Source organism: Electrona antarctica, assembly GCF_951216825.1.
Source record: "Electrona antarctica genome assembly, chromosome: 3".
Lineage (NCBI taxonomy): Eukaryota > Metazoa > Chordata > Actinopteri > Myctophiformes > Myctophidae > Electrona > Electrona antarctica.
Genome location: NC_136808.1, coordinates 33,074,859 through 33,090,944, shown reverse-complemented (window position 1 = coordinate 33,090,944; position 16,086 = coordinate 33,074,859). Strand labels below are relative to the sequence as shown.

Sequence of the window (16,086 nt, the reverse complement as noted above, 5' to 3'; positions counted from 1 at the left end):
TAGATCATTGATTTATGCAGCTTTAAACGTTAGCTATACTGCTATGATGGCAGAAGATAATAACAGCCAGTAAGGAGGAAGATGCTTGTTGCTGAACGGTGCCATATAACCCTTGATGAATACAAACACGATGATGATGTCTGTCTGTGGTGAGAGGGGATGTGAAGGAACGTCACTAAATAGCCGATGCTGATATGCTGAGAGCACAACTAAGAGTTCAAGTGCTTGTCCCTCCTCGCTTAACTTCACAAATTGCTGGTGTGAAGGTGTGGAGAAAAAACAACAACCCTGTTGGTGAGCAGTGGATGTGCGTGCGTGTGTGTGATCTGTTTATGTGCGGCGATGTATTTATGCAAATGCGTCCGCTACATTTCCCTTCGTATCACCACACACAGAAACAATGTGATTTTACAGATGTTTAACTCAGAGAGATAGTCTATGATCCCTGCCTCGCGGCACACAGAGAGAGACACAACAGAACCCAGATGGTCTCCTCTTTGGCTCATCACTGTGTTTAGATTGGAATTAGCTTCTGCACTTCATCAATTATGCAGCGAGGCAGCTCTGCAGGCGCATCCTCATCTGCATGTCCATGCCTTTCCATTTGACACAGATTACTATCCAGGACAGGCAGGATTGCTTCTCAGCCACTACAGAAGGATTATGTCATGACACGTTGGATACATTATTGTCACATATATATACCGCATATAAATCATATTTCTGAGATTATGGTTTCACGTTTTAGGGTTGCTATAGCAGCCAGAGTACTTATGGGTAGTCTACGATTGTGTTGTGGATACATTAAAAGTCCATAAAAACACAGATGGATCGGATTATCATGCACAGTCATAACATACAATACCAAGACGTGAACACAAATTGGAGATTACTCCATTGGATAAAAATCACTATTTAAATACATCGTTTTGGTCTGTGGGGTTCTGCATCGTACTATCAATGAACAATGTACATAATTTATTATGTTCATCATGTAGGATAGTTATTGCATGATCTTGGGAAACACAAAATCAATAAATAAAAATAAAGAGGGGGGGGGGGGGACTTTTACATTTCAACATTTTGCTGTTCACAGACAACACTGCATTGATGTGAATATCAGCCACAAGATAACATGATTGCATTCACGGCTCTGGGCCATGTCCTCATCCCTGGCCCGACTAAAAGAACCAATGTGATCCTCCCTTTGAAAAGACAGTCAGCTGATTATGCATATGAGGAACTGTGAAATGAGTCTCTTTTGTTTGGTCTTCACACAGTTCGCTTTTAATGTGCGAATTGGCCTGATTATACAGTATAAAAAAAGGAGCTTATATCCTTGCGTCCCTCTCTCTCCCCCCATGTGCCTCCATACTGTACTCTGTTTCTCTCTCACTCTGTGGATTTCCTCTGTTTTTCTGTCTTGCTGCGAGGAAACAAAGGGAACAAAAGAGAGACAGGGAAAGCAGTAAGCTTCCCATCCTCTGTGGAGTGTAAGGCTCCTCTCTCTCTCTCTCTCTCTCTCTCTCTCTCTCTCTCTCTCTCCCCCCCCCCCCTCTGTCTCTCTCCCAGCCATTCAGTGGAGTGCTGGGCAGACTGGGCAGCAGCACAGAGATCACACTGCCTCTGAGAACTAGGCCATGCAGTGGCTTGTTGTCAGCACCCCAAAGTAAAGTCACAGACAGTACTGTAATGGTGGATGGGAAGATGGGATATACCGGTATATGTATAACTGTCATTTTGTTGTGTGTGTGACCTGCGATTTGGACAGAATGGAGAAAATAATTCATTCATTCATTCATTCATTAATGAAAGGAAGGAAGGACAGAAGGAAAGGAGGAGCGAGGGCAGGAAGGAAGGGTTTTGTGCTTTGTATGTTCTAGAGCAAAAAACATGCGTGCGTGCGTGCGTGCGTGCGTGTGTGCGTGCGTGCGTGCGTGCGTGCGTGAGTGCAGTCATTAGTCATGCATGTCCTGTTGCTATGGTGTTTCTCTGTCACAGGAAGTGGTGATGTAATAGTATGTTATCAAAATGCTGACGCACACACACACACACACACACACACACACACACACACACACACACACACACACCACACACACACGGCTGACATCTAATTGTGGCCACCACCATACTCCATGATGATCTTGTAAGAACAGTGGTCTTTGAAATGGCAAGCGGAGGCACAGATGCATGCAATTCAGTACTAAGTACTGTACTTACTACTTAGTACAATGTTGAGGTATTTGTACTTTACTTGAGTATTTCCAATTTCCAATACTTCCACTACATCTCAGACCCAAATATTGTACGTTTACTTAACTACATTTATTTGAAAGTAGGGGTGTGAATGACTGAGTATTTGGTGACTCAACGTGTCGCAGCCATTTATTGATGTGTCAATCGATTTTTCCCTTTTATTGTTTTCTTTTTGCTGCGCATCAGTCGACACTTGACAGGAGAGCGCAACAGTGCATTGACTGCATTCAGCACCATAAGTTCTGCAGCTGCACCCATCATGTTTAGAATTTGCATCAAAGCCAGAATAAAAAACAGATTTAGAAGACATTTGTGTAATCGTGTAATATATAGTCATAAGACTCAATGTTGTAAGAGGATAAGAGCGCCCCTCACTTCACACGGGAGTGATTTTCTTTTAGTGGAGATGAGCATGAGTCGTTGTGTTGAGCACCACTGATATAGAAACCATATAGATTTTCAGAAAACTGAGGATTTAAGAAGATTATTTTCTCAGAATCTGCCTCATACCGTATCAGGTCTTAATGGTCTTCTCCCCCTGCTGTGGGGAGGTCTGGTGTGTGTGTAGAGGTCAGCTGGCGTGTCGAGTGGGCTGTGACTGTCTATAAAGGACACGTGCCCGGCCGCCACACATGCACGCAAATACACAAAGTAACTGTGTGTGTGTGTGTGGAGGACAACAGACAGCAAAGCGTTGGTGAACACACACACACACACACACACACACACACACACACACACACACACACACACGCATACACAATACAGCATTTATAAACCAATCACCTCCCTGTTAGTAGCCACCAGACTATTTTATTGGATTAGAATGCCATAAATATGCGTGTGTGTGTATGCGTGTGTGTGTGTGCGTGGCTTTGTCCCGTTATCTCCCCTCCACACAACTTAAGCTCTGCAGGGCACTTCAAACAGCCTGTGTGTGTGTGTGTGTGTGTGTGTGTGTGTGTGTGTGTGTGTGTGTGTGTGTGTGTGTGTGTGTGTGTGTGTGTGTGTGTGTGTGTGTGTGTGTGTGTGTGTGTGTGTGTGTGTGTGTGTGTGTGTGTGTGTGTACATGCGCAAATGTGTGTTGCATGCACGTGTGCACCTGCATGTGTGTGTGTGTGTGTGTGTGTGTGTGTGTGTGTGTGTGTGTGTGTGTGTGTGTGTGTGTGTGTGTGTGTGTGTGTGTGCGCGTGTGCGTGTGTGTGAGCGGGGGTTGTACCATAGGGAAATGGGGTTGTGATTTCAGACCAAATGAAGCCACATCAAACAGGCCAGATCAAAGAGCGTCTCCCCTATGACATCACAGCGCCTCGCCATGATATGCCCCTCCCCCTCTTTTACATTCCTCTTTCTTCAATCTTTCATTCCATGGTATTATTCACTATGGTACATTTCTATTCGTGATTCTTCCTTGGTTTATTTCTTACTTTTTCAGCTCCTACGTTTAGTTTTTGCATGACCTTGCTACATCAATGTCCAAATAATTATGAGGAAAGTAAAATCTCACCTGTGTGAAATGAGCGGTGCAACTGTACCTTTTGGGGGTCCCCGCGAGGTCCCCGCAACATCCAGACCCCCAGGAACTTACCCGGGTGCTGGCTGCTCCCAGTGGCTGTCAAGTGCTTTGTGCGTGCGTGCGTGTGTGTGTGTGTGTGTGTGTGTGTTTGGGGGGTTAGGTATCTACGTGGGGATTGGTGCAATGGAGCATAGTCCAGCGTCCCATTCCCAATAATACTAACCCTAACCGCACACATAAGCCACGGTTGAGTCTTAACCAGCCACGTATGTCAGACTTAAGGGCGTTTCAAACGGGAAATGAGGAACACACAGTCGCACACGTTGTTGCCTGGATCAACGACAGGTCTGCTACAGGTCTGTTGAAGAGGGGCGCCGTGCGACAATGCAAGCGTAAAAAAAAAAGCTAAACAGAATCCAGGTCTGATGAGTCACGGAACGAGCACGCGCGCAACAAATTCACGGGACCGTGTTCTCGTAAATATGCTTGCATTGTCGCGGAGCTCCGCGCAAAAGCGCAGGTCTCATTGAAAATGAACTATAGGCGCATTATATTGCTTCACGTTTGAAAGGCCCTTAAGGCCCTTAACGCTGCAACACCTGCCCCCCGCTTTGCAGGACGGTGATGGGGTGGATAATATGAGAGAGAGAGAGAGAGAGAGAGAGAGAGAGAGATATGATAAAGGAAAGGAGATGAAGGGCTTAGTCTAAAATGCTATAGATGCATTCTGAGACATACATTTTGCAATTCAAGCAGAGATGAGTCACTGCATGAATTAGGTAGACATGCTGAATTTTAAGAATGCAACCAAGTACTGTACGATTGCACATTAGTGTATGAATATGTTACAACTTACAATCCATGAATGAAAGCTGTACGTCGATATATATTATTATAGTAAATTATTGATTTTTGCACCCCTAGGGGCACCCCATAGGTGGTAGAACCGCTGCTCCTTAGGTGGTTCGGGCATCTGGTTAGGATGCCTCTCGGGCGTCTCCCTAGGGAGGTCCTCGACGCACGTCCCACTGGGAGGAGACCCCGGGGCAGACCAAGGCGCAGTTGGAGGAAACACATCGACTCACTGGCCTTGGAACGTCTCGGAATCCCCCAGGAGGAAGTCACTAATGTTGCTCTGGAGAGGGAAGTCTGGAGCACTCATGGTGGAGCCGCGACCCGACTACGGATAAGCAGTCTATGTGAGGGGATATGTGTTTCTAAGCAGTGCTCTGTATGTTTTCCCAGTGCTCCTATCCAGTGTGGGAGGACTTCAGCGCCAAGGCCACCAAGCTCCACTCCCAGCTCCGGTAAGCCGAAACAACTAACAGCTTCCAGTTATGTGCAGTGTCCTGTAGATTGTCATTTAGAATGAAATGATGGATACTTTAAATGTGATGTCTGTGACATCAGCAATCCAATATCTCGACCATCTGACCTTAGCACACTAAAGTAAATCTCTGCCTTGTCCCCACAGGACCACGGTTCTGGCTGCTGTGGCCTTCCTGGATGCCTTTCAGAAGGTGGCAGACATGGCCACCAATACAAGAGGTAGGACAAGCTTGTGTGTGTTTGTGTTTGTGTGTGTGTGTGTGTGTGTGTGTGTCTGTGTGTGTGTGTGTGTGTGTGTGTGTGTGTGTGCGTGTGTGCGTGTGTGCGTGCGTGCGTGCGTGTCTCTGCGTGCATGCGTGTGTTTGAAGGGTGCTAGCCCCTCCAACGCCTGGCTTGTGTTTGCCCCCCGTAACGTGGCACCCAAGTCTATGGACTTTGTGCGTGCCCCCAAAGGTGCCCATCATTGCCCATGATTTTCTTTTGGGGGCTATAATATGTTTTGCGTTAGTTGTGCTCAGTTTGAGTGTAATGTGCCTTCTAGAATGGCAACACAAACAGGAATCCCATTAAGTTGGAAGCGATGTTTATCAACCAGCCTGCTAAATTCTACTTCCACTGATGAAAGGGCTTCCAACAGCCCTACAGCTTCATTCTGTCCTGAACTTCAAAGCATTTATCAAGCACTGTTTAAAGGGATAGAGATGAGTGATGTATCCCCTAGCCTAGAAAAGTCTGATAAACATAAAGCCTATTTTTACAGTAAGCTGAGATCTGTGTTTTAAAACGGATCTCACCCTAGTGCTTATTGTAAAAAATAAAATCGATTTTCTTCCACGTTGCTGCTTTGTACATTAATGTAAACATTAATAGCAGAGTCAACATGTGAGTAGTAGCCTATAGCAGAAATAATTCAGAAAACAAGTATGTTTTTACACATTAATTTATCTTTTTACACAACGTGGCTGTGTACACTATTCATTGACAACTTGATGACGTTTATGGAGAATTGCTCCATTAGCTGAGATTGTTGGACATATCTGTTAAAGATAGAGTGCCACAATTTTTGTATTTTTCCAGTTTTTCACGTGTCTATGAGGTGAACAGTACTTTATAGACACCCTGGTGTGTTTTTAATGTGCAATGATGTCTTCCCTTTGTATTTAGGGTTTCTTCCTGGAGGCTGAACTTGTTTGCTGTTGTAGTCAATATGTAATACTTATACAAGGCTGTAAAGGCAAGAATTAGAAGTAACTGTTTGTGTCACGCTGGAAGTCATGTTGCCATGTCCGGCTATTACAAGCAACTTGGGCTTGTTTTCATATAAGTAACTTGAAGAGGAGATGTGGTTGACTTGACCAGTGGTTCATGTGAAGGACCCTCAGATTGATATGTTGTTAAAAGGGTTGGTGTTGTTGAAACGCTTTCATAAACATTCAAGACAATATTTGTGACTTGTTTTCCTGGACCTGGCCGCTTGTTTCTTCAAATCTGGCAACGGGACTTTTGCTGAAACTCAGAGTCAGAAGGAACGGCATATTCAAGTTATAAATTGAGTTTGACCAGTGCAATAGAAGAGTGGAGGGTCTTCTGGGTGCATCATGGGTATCTCACGGTATGGAAAGGCTTCCCGAACTATGGTTCGGAGAGTCAGGACATGCACTCATGGTTCTGAGGAAAAGTGCTAGAACCGCCCTTTCCGAAGCCCAGAACCTTTTGTTACATCGCCTCCCTATCCGAAGAAAATGTCGGAGGATCGGAAGGAGTATGTACCGTACTAAACATAGGGGTTCTCTCCTCCCATTGTGACTTATTTGGTGCAGCTGTGTGTGTGTGTGTGTGTGTGTGTGTGTGTGTGTGTGTGTGTGTGTGTGTGTGTGTGTGTGTGTGTGTGTGTGTGTGTGTGTGTGTGTGTGTGTGTGCGCGCTTGGCCCCCCAGGTGGGGTCCTAGAGGACGATACAGGAAGAGACTCGTGCTGCTTTTTTACAGGCCAGACAGGAAATCACCAAAGCTCTGTCAGCTCATTACAGATGCCAATGCCACACACACACACACACACACACACACACACACACACACACACACACACACACACACACACACACACACACGCGCGTACACACACACATACTCATACACGTGCACACAAACTAGAATGTGCTTGTTTGGTCATGAAGGAAGGAATTGATGCAGGCACTAGTATAGCACACAGTGAGCTTGAGAGACTCCACTCTCTTATTACAGTACAGACAGACAATGGTTGTGTCTCTGTGTGGAGGCAGACGTGACAGCGCCAATAATGATGCCCTCTGTCTTCCTTAGTGTGCTTCTGACAGATGATTACAGTGGCGTGTGTGTGTGTGTGTGTGTGTGTGTGTGTGTGTGTGTGTGTGTGTGTGTGTGTGTGTGTGTGTGTGTGTGTGTGTGTGTGTGTGTGTGTGTGTGTGTGTGTGTGTGTGTGTGTGTGTGTGTGTGTGTGTGCGTGCGTGCGTGCGCATGTGTGTGTGAGACACTCAGGACCAAAGGGTACTGATGATGCCATGCTCTGTTCTTGTACAGCTGCAAGTATTAAACATAATTGGTTCTGAGCCTCCGCTGACTGCTTACTTTCTCTTGTTGACTTCCTCTCTCTCTCTCTCTCTCTCTCTCTCTCTCTCTGTCTCTTTCTGTCTCTCTCTCGCTCTCTTTCTCTGTCGCTTTCGCTCTCTCTCTCTCTGTCTCTTTCGCTCTCTCTGTCTCTCTCTGTCTCAGTCTCTCTCTCTGTCTCGCTTCTCCCTTTCTCTGTCTCTATCTCACTCTCTGTTTATGTCTCTCTCTCTCTCTCTCTCTCTCTCTCTCTCTCTCTCTCTCTCTCTCTCTCTCTCTCTGGAGCCCTGGAGGAAATCCATAGAGGACGTTTACAGGGAGAAAGAGAAAGGGAGAGACAATGATTTCTTTTTTCAAGCATGACACAGCAGGGGGTACAGAGGAGTACAGAACAGGGAATATGTGAGGAAATGAATCATGCAGTAGTACATCCCCCGATTCATTGTGGAGGATTTTCCAGTGTTTCCTAAAATTGGAAGACAGAGTTTGAAATGGAAGACAGCAAACACAAGCAAGAGTAATTTGGTGCGTGCGTGTGTGTGCGTGTGCGTGTGCGTGTGCGTGCGTGTAGTGTGTGTTCTCTCGTGTGCGTGCGTGTGTGGGAGAGATAATCGGTGATACCTATGAATTTGACTGCACTTTAAGGTTACAAATGAACTTTAATCAAGAGGATGATGCATCTTGGGGGCCATACGGCTCAATGGACCTACTGGCCCTATTTCCTACCTTGAGCCACTTTGTAAATGAATGTCAAGCTCAAAGTTCTCCTACCCCCAAAGAAAGTAGGGCAGTTTTGCACTTTCTATGGGGGCCAACGTGTGTGTGTGTGTGTGTGTGTGTGTGTGTGTGTGTGTGTGTGTGTGTGTGTGTGTGTGTGTGTGTGTGTGTGTGTGTGTGTGTGTGTGTGTGTGTGTGTGTGTGTGTGTGTGTGTGTGTGTGTGTGTGTGTGTCTGAGAGAGAGTAAGTGTGTGTGTGTGTGTGTGTGTGAGAGAGACAACAAACCACAGAAAAACGGAAGCACATAAACAAACCTACAACAGACCTTCACCCCTGATGTGGGTAGGAGACTGCTGTGTGTGTGTGTGTGTGTGTGTGTGTGTCTGTGTGTGTCTGAGAGAGAGTAAGTGTGTGTGTGTGTGTGTGAGAGAGACAACAAACCACAGAAAAACGGAAGCACATAAACAAACCTACAACAGACCTTCACCCCTGATGTGGGTAGGAGACTGCTGTGTGTGTGTGTGTGTGTGTGTGTGTGTGTGTGTGTGTGTGTGTGTGTGTGTGTGTGTGTGTGTGTGTGTGTGTGTGTGTGTGTGTGTGTGTGTGTGTGTGTGTGTGTGTGTGTGTTTAATAACCTGTTCTGTCTTTAATTTAGCAGCGTTTTACTACTCTTCTTCCTCTTCATCCTCGCCTCAGACACACAGCTGGATCATCTTAACATACTGTACATGCTACTGCACGCACGCACGCACGCACGCACGCACGCACGCACGCACGCACGCACGCACGCACACAGCAGGGCTCTTGTGAGGAGGTTTACACTTTTAAAGTAGGCCTACAATTTTACATGGAAATCATGCAAGTGTACAAGAACAACATGGATAATATGTATTTGTATAAAACCATTGCTTCAGAAATGGATTTTAAATTGTATAATTTAGCAGAACGTATGGTGTCTGTCATCATTCAATAGGCATTTAGTACACAGGTTTCTCAGTTGTATTATCAACAACACAACTAGGAAATAGGAATTTGAGTTACAAGGTTATTTCTTTACATGACTGTCCTAAATACTGTAGTTCATATTTGCACTTAATTACCGCTCAAAATAGCTGAGAATGAGGAGTCACACTGCCTCCACTGCAAACAGAGACTGTCATATTCAGGTGCTGTCTACACGAGGACGTAGTCTGCATTACCCGCACAAGTACTTAGCCGATCTGCCCTTTCTGCCACACGGAGACAGCGTTTTGGGGCACTTAACCGGTTATTTTTTAAACCATGCTCCCAGAGTGACTTCGGAGACGCTACTTTGTCGTCTCCGTGTGTACAACAAATGCCGTATCTTCCCTGAGCCGGTGACGTCATAGTCCCCTCGCCCCTCCAAACTAACTCACGTCACCAGGCTTTCTACCTACGGTGTCCATGATGATTTTTGATTGGCGTCCTCCTCCTGCTAACTGGATAACTGAATGATAGCTTACCTAGCAGATTACGGACTGCTTGTTGCTGCTCCAATCTGCTTAACCACTTCTCTCTGGGGAGTTTGCTCATATGTCGATCAAAGTTATGTGTCATGTTATGGCATTTAATAGGCTACTGACATGTAGATTAGTATAAGTATATATCTAATGATAGCACACATCCACCACTGTCAATCCGTCCGTCCATGCATGTAGATATATCTGTCTTGTCTTCCTCTATTTAGGGCTTTATGGCGGCTACAGCACCACCTACAGGCCGGACAAATATTACAATCTTTTGCTGTGTGTTTGCCGGAGCAAGTGTGGACACTATTAAGTTTGAGAACGGTTACATACTTGTGCGGGTAACAGCCCGAGCCGTTCTTGTGTGGAAAGGGTCTCAGATTCAAGGCAGACAGTGTGTATTCAATACACACTGTCTGCCTTGAATCTGAATTCAAGGCAGACAGTCAATACACTGTATTGACTCAGGAGGTTGACTATAGGAAACATTCATGGTCAGTTGAAATGATGGAACCAACAGTTGGTGATTGTTCCAGACTGTTGAGGAATGGAGTAATAGTCGTGAAGAAAGAGAGAAGAGAAGAGCGTGAGAGAGAGCATACTAGCACCAAGTCAGAAAATGAAGAGCGTGTCTTCTGTCAAGACAGAAGGAACTGGACAGTAGTCTGTTGTGGAGGATTATTATAGTGTGTGTGTGTGTGTGTGTGTGTGTGTGTGTGTGTGTGTGTGTGTGTGTGTGTGTGTGTGTGTGTGTGTGTGTGTGTGTGTGTGTGTGTGTGTGTGTGTGTGTGTGTGTGTGTGTGTGTGTGTGTGTGTGTGTGTGTGTGTGTGTGTGGGTGCGTGCGCGCGCGTGGGTGCGTGTGCGTGCGTGCGTGCAGGAAATAGGGGGAGAGAGATGAGGATTGACACGCAGCAAAGGTCGTCAGGATCGGGAGTCAAACCCGCTGGATTAGCACCCTAGGTGCCCGGACCGCTAGGTCGGGCCGGGCCGTGACATATATATAATTATAAATATAACTTATCAATGTAATATTGTTATTCAACATTGCCAATTTACCATTACTCTTGTTCATATGCAGACAACGTGTTGTGAACGTGCACAAACTATTGTGGTGCACAAAATATTTCCCCAAGGTCGGCAGGTTTGGATCTGCTGGATCACTGTATGTCCCCGAAGCCAATCACAGATGAGAGGGATCACACATTTATGAGCATGGTTGCCAAGCAACAAGGAGAGACTGTGTGTGTGTGTGTGTGTGTGTGTGTGTGTGTGTGTGTGTGTGTGTGTGTGTGTGTGTGTGTGTGTGTGTGTGTGTGTGTGTGTGTGTGTGTGTGTGTGTGTTTGTGTGTCAGAGAGAGAGAGAGAGAAAATAGCCATGTTGTTGCCAAGTGGAGTGGGGGAAATCTGAGCAAGATACGTGGCTGCGTTTCATAGATAGCATGCCATTCATGGTTGAAGAGCACTAGTAATGTAGCATACATTCTGTCACGCAAGGAAAGGTGCATTTATAGACCCCCACGCCACAAGGAGCCATGGCCAGTCAGTTGTGTAAGAGCTGAATCACTGTCCTGAATCATTGAGCTAAATGTTGCTGTACTAACCTGCAATAGTACCCAGTGTTGATTTTAACAGCACATTTTGATTTAGCTTTAGTCATAATATTTTGAGTAAAATTCCAATTCCATTAGTCTAGTTTTATGGTTGATGATTGATTTTGTCGACTAAAATGTATTTTGGCGGTTGTGTGGCGGGGCTTGATGGCGTCGTGTTGGCTGATTTTACACTTGGTTGCATGCTGAAAATAGCTGATCTACAAGCTCACAGCGCATCGTGAACGTAAGGCCTGTGGTTAACCCATTTCTGGTCGGGAACCCCTGCTGGTGTTTTAAGCATTATGTTATGCTTTATCTATTGAAAAAACGAGTGCCGCGCTACGAACTTGTAGATCTGCTATTTTTTAAAAATAGTGAAAATGTGGCGCAAATCTTTCAGAGCAACCGTTTATAACTCAAATCTTTGCTTCTGGGGGGGGTCCCTGGAACTACATATTTTCAAATGGGGGTCGGCGGCCAATTACATATAGTTTTTGGGGTCCTTGACATGAAAAACTTTGAAAACCACTGACATAGAAACAGGTTTTTCTGAAAACTGTCAGGATTTAGAAGGCATTTGTAGAATCTTTTCTCAGGTCAAAATGGGTTAACATAAGCCTGAGAGATTTTCCTTCTATGACATAAATTACACCCGTAGTCTCCACCGTGAATTCCGAGCCGCTATGTGCTTTTTATAGCGTGTGCTTCTCAGCCAAGTCATGTAGAGTGGGGGTTCCTGTATCTACAGTATGCTAGGGCTGTCCTCCACTAAATGGATGATTCATTGACTAATTGTCATGTAAATTTGTCGACTAATCGATTAATTGATTTACTAAACAACGCATCTGTAAATTTTGTTTACCACATGCATTAAGCCTGCAGTGTCTGAAGTAAAACTTTAACTTAAGAAGAGCGTGCCCCTAATGTTGTGCTATTTCAAAGGGAGAAATTACTTTTTGAATGGTGTCTGCACTTTGCAGTAGTAATGCTTATATGGCGAGAGAGTATGTTTTGCACTCCGTCCGTCCGTCCGTGTGTCCGTGTGTCCGTGTGTCCGTCCTTCCGTCTGTGAACAGCTAATCTCCGGCACCGTTAACCCGGTCGATGCCAAATTTTGCACACACACGGATGCCAACGATGAACCTCTGCCCCAAAATTTCCAGAACGGCCTGTTATAGCGCCACCAGGAGGCCGCTTTGTGCAAAACAAGTTTTTGGACAGTGCACCTACAGATTTTGTCCAAACATCACGCAAATTGGTACACAGTCTCTCTAGAGCCATTCAACGAAACGGGTCTTTCAGATTTCTCAGACTCCATCCTGATTGGCTAAGATTGGCTTCCAAAGTTCGCAGGAGTGCTCAGTTTTAAACAAAATGCTGCAAATCATGAACACATTGTGTGATTTCCGTGAAATTGTCCACGCACATTCCCACTAGGCAGAGGAAGAAATGCCACATGAACATTTTCAACTCAGCCTCATGGTGGCTGAGTTGAAAATGAAGTGTAACTTTGTATGCCAACTCCCTAGAGGCCAAGGAAAAACCTTTGCCTGGAATTTTTCACATCTGCTCTTTATAGCGCCACCAGGAGGCCGACATATGTAAAACACATTTTCTAATATTACTCCTTCAGATTTTATCCAAATTTCACGCAAATCAGTACACATGCTCTCCATAGTCATGTGATCAAGACGGGGTTGTTTGATTTCTCATAATCCACCCTCATTGGCTACGATTGGCTTCTAAACTTTTCAGGAGTAGCCCGCTTTGTACCCGTTTTGTACAAATTGCCACAACTACTCAACGCAGCGTCCGATTGTGGTGAAACTGTGCATGCATATTCCCACTAGGTTTTGGAAGAAAATGCCACTTGACGGTTTTCAAATCAGCCTCATGGTGGCGCTACACACACACACACACACACACACACACACACACACACACACACACACACACACACACACACACACACACACACACACACACACACACACACACACACACATTTATATTGCTCCTAAACATTTTGCCAAATATCACACACACTCCTATCACACAGACACACACACTCCTATCCACCTACTATCCACAGCAAAACATTGTGAACAGGAGGCCACTCTGATATTAGACGCTATATTAACTGGTTTATGGCCATTGACGTAATGGACGTAATTAAATCAATAAATCCATCATGGCCAATGACGTAATGGACGTAATCGATTGATTCCCAATAATCGGGAGCTTATTGTCGCAAAATTTAGCATTTTTTAGCTAATTTGGCTAACGGCCGATGTAATCTTCCTAAAACCGGCCGAAAATCCGCGCGTGCACGGTCGATCGCGCACGCGCGTGATCGCGCATGCATCGCTGCGTAAAATGCGATGTTTTGGGCTTGATTAGAGCTTAATTTGACTTAGTTATGAAAAATACGATGATAGCTTAGCATTCCGGACATCTGAGAGTGTAACACATTAGCAAAGCTACTGCCGGATATTTTGATCCAAACCGGAAGTGGTCATCGTTCACTCACTCTCTTTGGTCAGAATCGGCAAAATGGTGACGTTACCGCCACCATCAGGACTGATTGTCCCAATACTATAGTCTTGCCCCGTCAAAATGAGATATAGTGTGTATATCGCGGATTTTTCTATTGGCATTAAAATGACAAATTAAACATTTGAAAAATGCTGGCTGAAGGCACATTAATTAGTTAATTAGGTATGGCAATAAGAGGGTTTTAAAGGGGAAAACCACCCATTTTCAACATTTTACTATGTCATTAATATACCTTAGAGCTGTTGTGTGGAAATAATAAAAAAGTCCCCCCATGCTGTGTTTCCTAGAACTGTAAGTATGAAAAAAATCATTAACATGGTGAAACACATCTTGATGACATCATCAAGATGTGTTTCACCATGTTAATGGTTTTTTTCAGATCTCCAGTTCTAGGAAACACAGAGTGGGGAGACTTTTTTATTATTTCCACACAACAGCTCTAAGGTATATTAATGACATAGTAAAATGTTGAAAATGAGTGGAATGCCCCTTTAAATGTGATTGGTTAAAACCAGCATCTGTGGAGTGATGTTTTTGTTTTTAAGCAAGATAACTTGAGAGATATGGGGAGATAACTCCCCATGGCCTGATGGAAGGGAAAGGAACTGGTTGGAATAGCGTGTTCCTTCCACGCGCTACATCCGCCTGCCAGGTGATTAGAAGCGGCCTGCTCACTCCTTATGCATTTAAGAAGCATGAACTCAGTTCGGGGCTCTCCCCAGGTTGGCAGAGGGACAGGATTATAGTTTAGGCAATTGGCACCGGGTGAAAAAATGGGATTCAAAAAATAATAAAAAGATACCTTGAGAAGAGGTGGGCATTTTTTTATTAAACATGGAGAGAATGATAAGTAGATCAGTAGGTCAAGATCACATTCATGGTCAAGTTCATAATTGGGTATGGATGGGTGTATTTTCATGAAATGCTGTGGGAATGATCAGTAGGCGGTCCCAAAGAGATGCTTAACTTGTGGGTCTAAAATGTCAAGGTCACATGCAGTCAAGAGACTGCATGTGACACAAGAGATGTGTAGGCATCTATCCATCTGTCTGGGGCGGCCATAGAGCATCGCAGTCCCACACCCTTTCATGATGACGACTGGCCCAGGAAATAATTCCCCATTCATTTTTCTCATAGACAATTCAAAAAGTATTTAATATTAGACCTTTAAAGCCGCGGACAAAGCCAACTCGGATCTTGACAAATCATGACAACAAACACAATATTTTGGGCCGAACAAATAATTACAAAGAAGAAAAACAACAAAAAAAGTGTACCCTGTACATGTACCCTGCCCTTTTTGTCTTCAGCGCTCTATGACGTATTGGACATGGTACAGTACATGTTACCCCATAGCACTCTACTTGGACATAATTACAGTACATGGGGACAGGCAACATACGTCTGTTTCGGTGCAGTTTCCGACTCGAAGAAAGTAAGTGTTGACTCTTCTGTCCTAGAAAAGTGCAGAGTTTTGAGTTTGGGGGGTTCGTGTGGGGTTCATTGTGAGGGCTATGGAATAAGAATCTATTTTCTTTTGTTGCTGTTTTTCCACCCCCCCCCCCCATCCCCCACACCACCCCTGTTCTTTAACTCTCTCTCTTCCTCCCTTCCTCCCTCTTTTCCTCCCTTCTTTCTAAGTAGGCCACGGCTGAGAGGCCCATTGTTGTGCAGAGAGGGCTACAAAAACAACATTATTGTCTTTAATTAAGCCCTGGTCACAATGTGCATCTATTTCACTCCCTCCCCTCCCCTCCCTCCCTCCCTCCCTCTCTCTCTCTCTCTCTCCCTCCCTCTCTCTCTCTCCCTCTCTCTCCCTCCCTCTCTCTCTCTCCCTCCCTCTCTCTCACTCCCTTCCTCCATACCCTCCTCTCTCCCTCTGCCAGAGCACTTTCTCTTTCCCTTCCAACTCTCTCCCTCCCTCCACCCTCTCTCCCTCCCTCCACCCTCTCTCTCTCTCTCCCTCCCTCCACCCTCTCCCTCCTTCCACCCTCTCTCTCTCCCTCCCTCCCTCCACCCTCTCTCTCTCCCTCCCTCCACCCTCT

General features: G+C 45.2%; 1 protein-coding gene across 1 annotated transcript in view; it reads left to right on the top strand.

Annotated features, from left to right (window-relative positions):
- Positions 1-16,086, top strand: part of mtss1lb (MTSS I-BAR domain containing 2b) — an 88,759-nt gene that overhangs the window by 12,862 nt on the left and 59,811 nt on the right. Inside the window, exons 2-3 of the mRNA XM_079497041.1 lie at positions 5,021-5,082; positions 5,250-5,323. Of these exons, the coding sequence (XP_079353167.1) occupies positions 5,021-5,082; positions 5,250-5,323 (136 nt within the window). The remainder of the gene's footprint in view (positions 1-5,020; positions 5,083-5,249; positions 5,324-16,086) is intronic.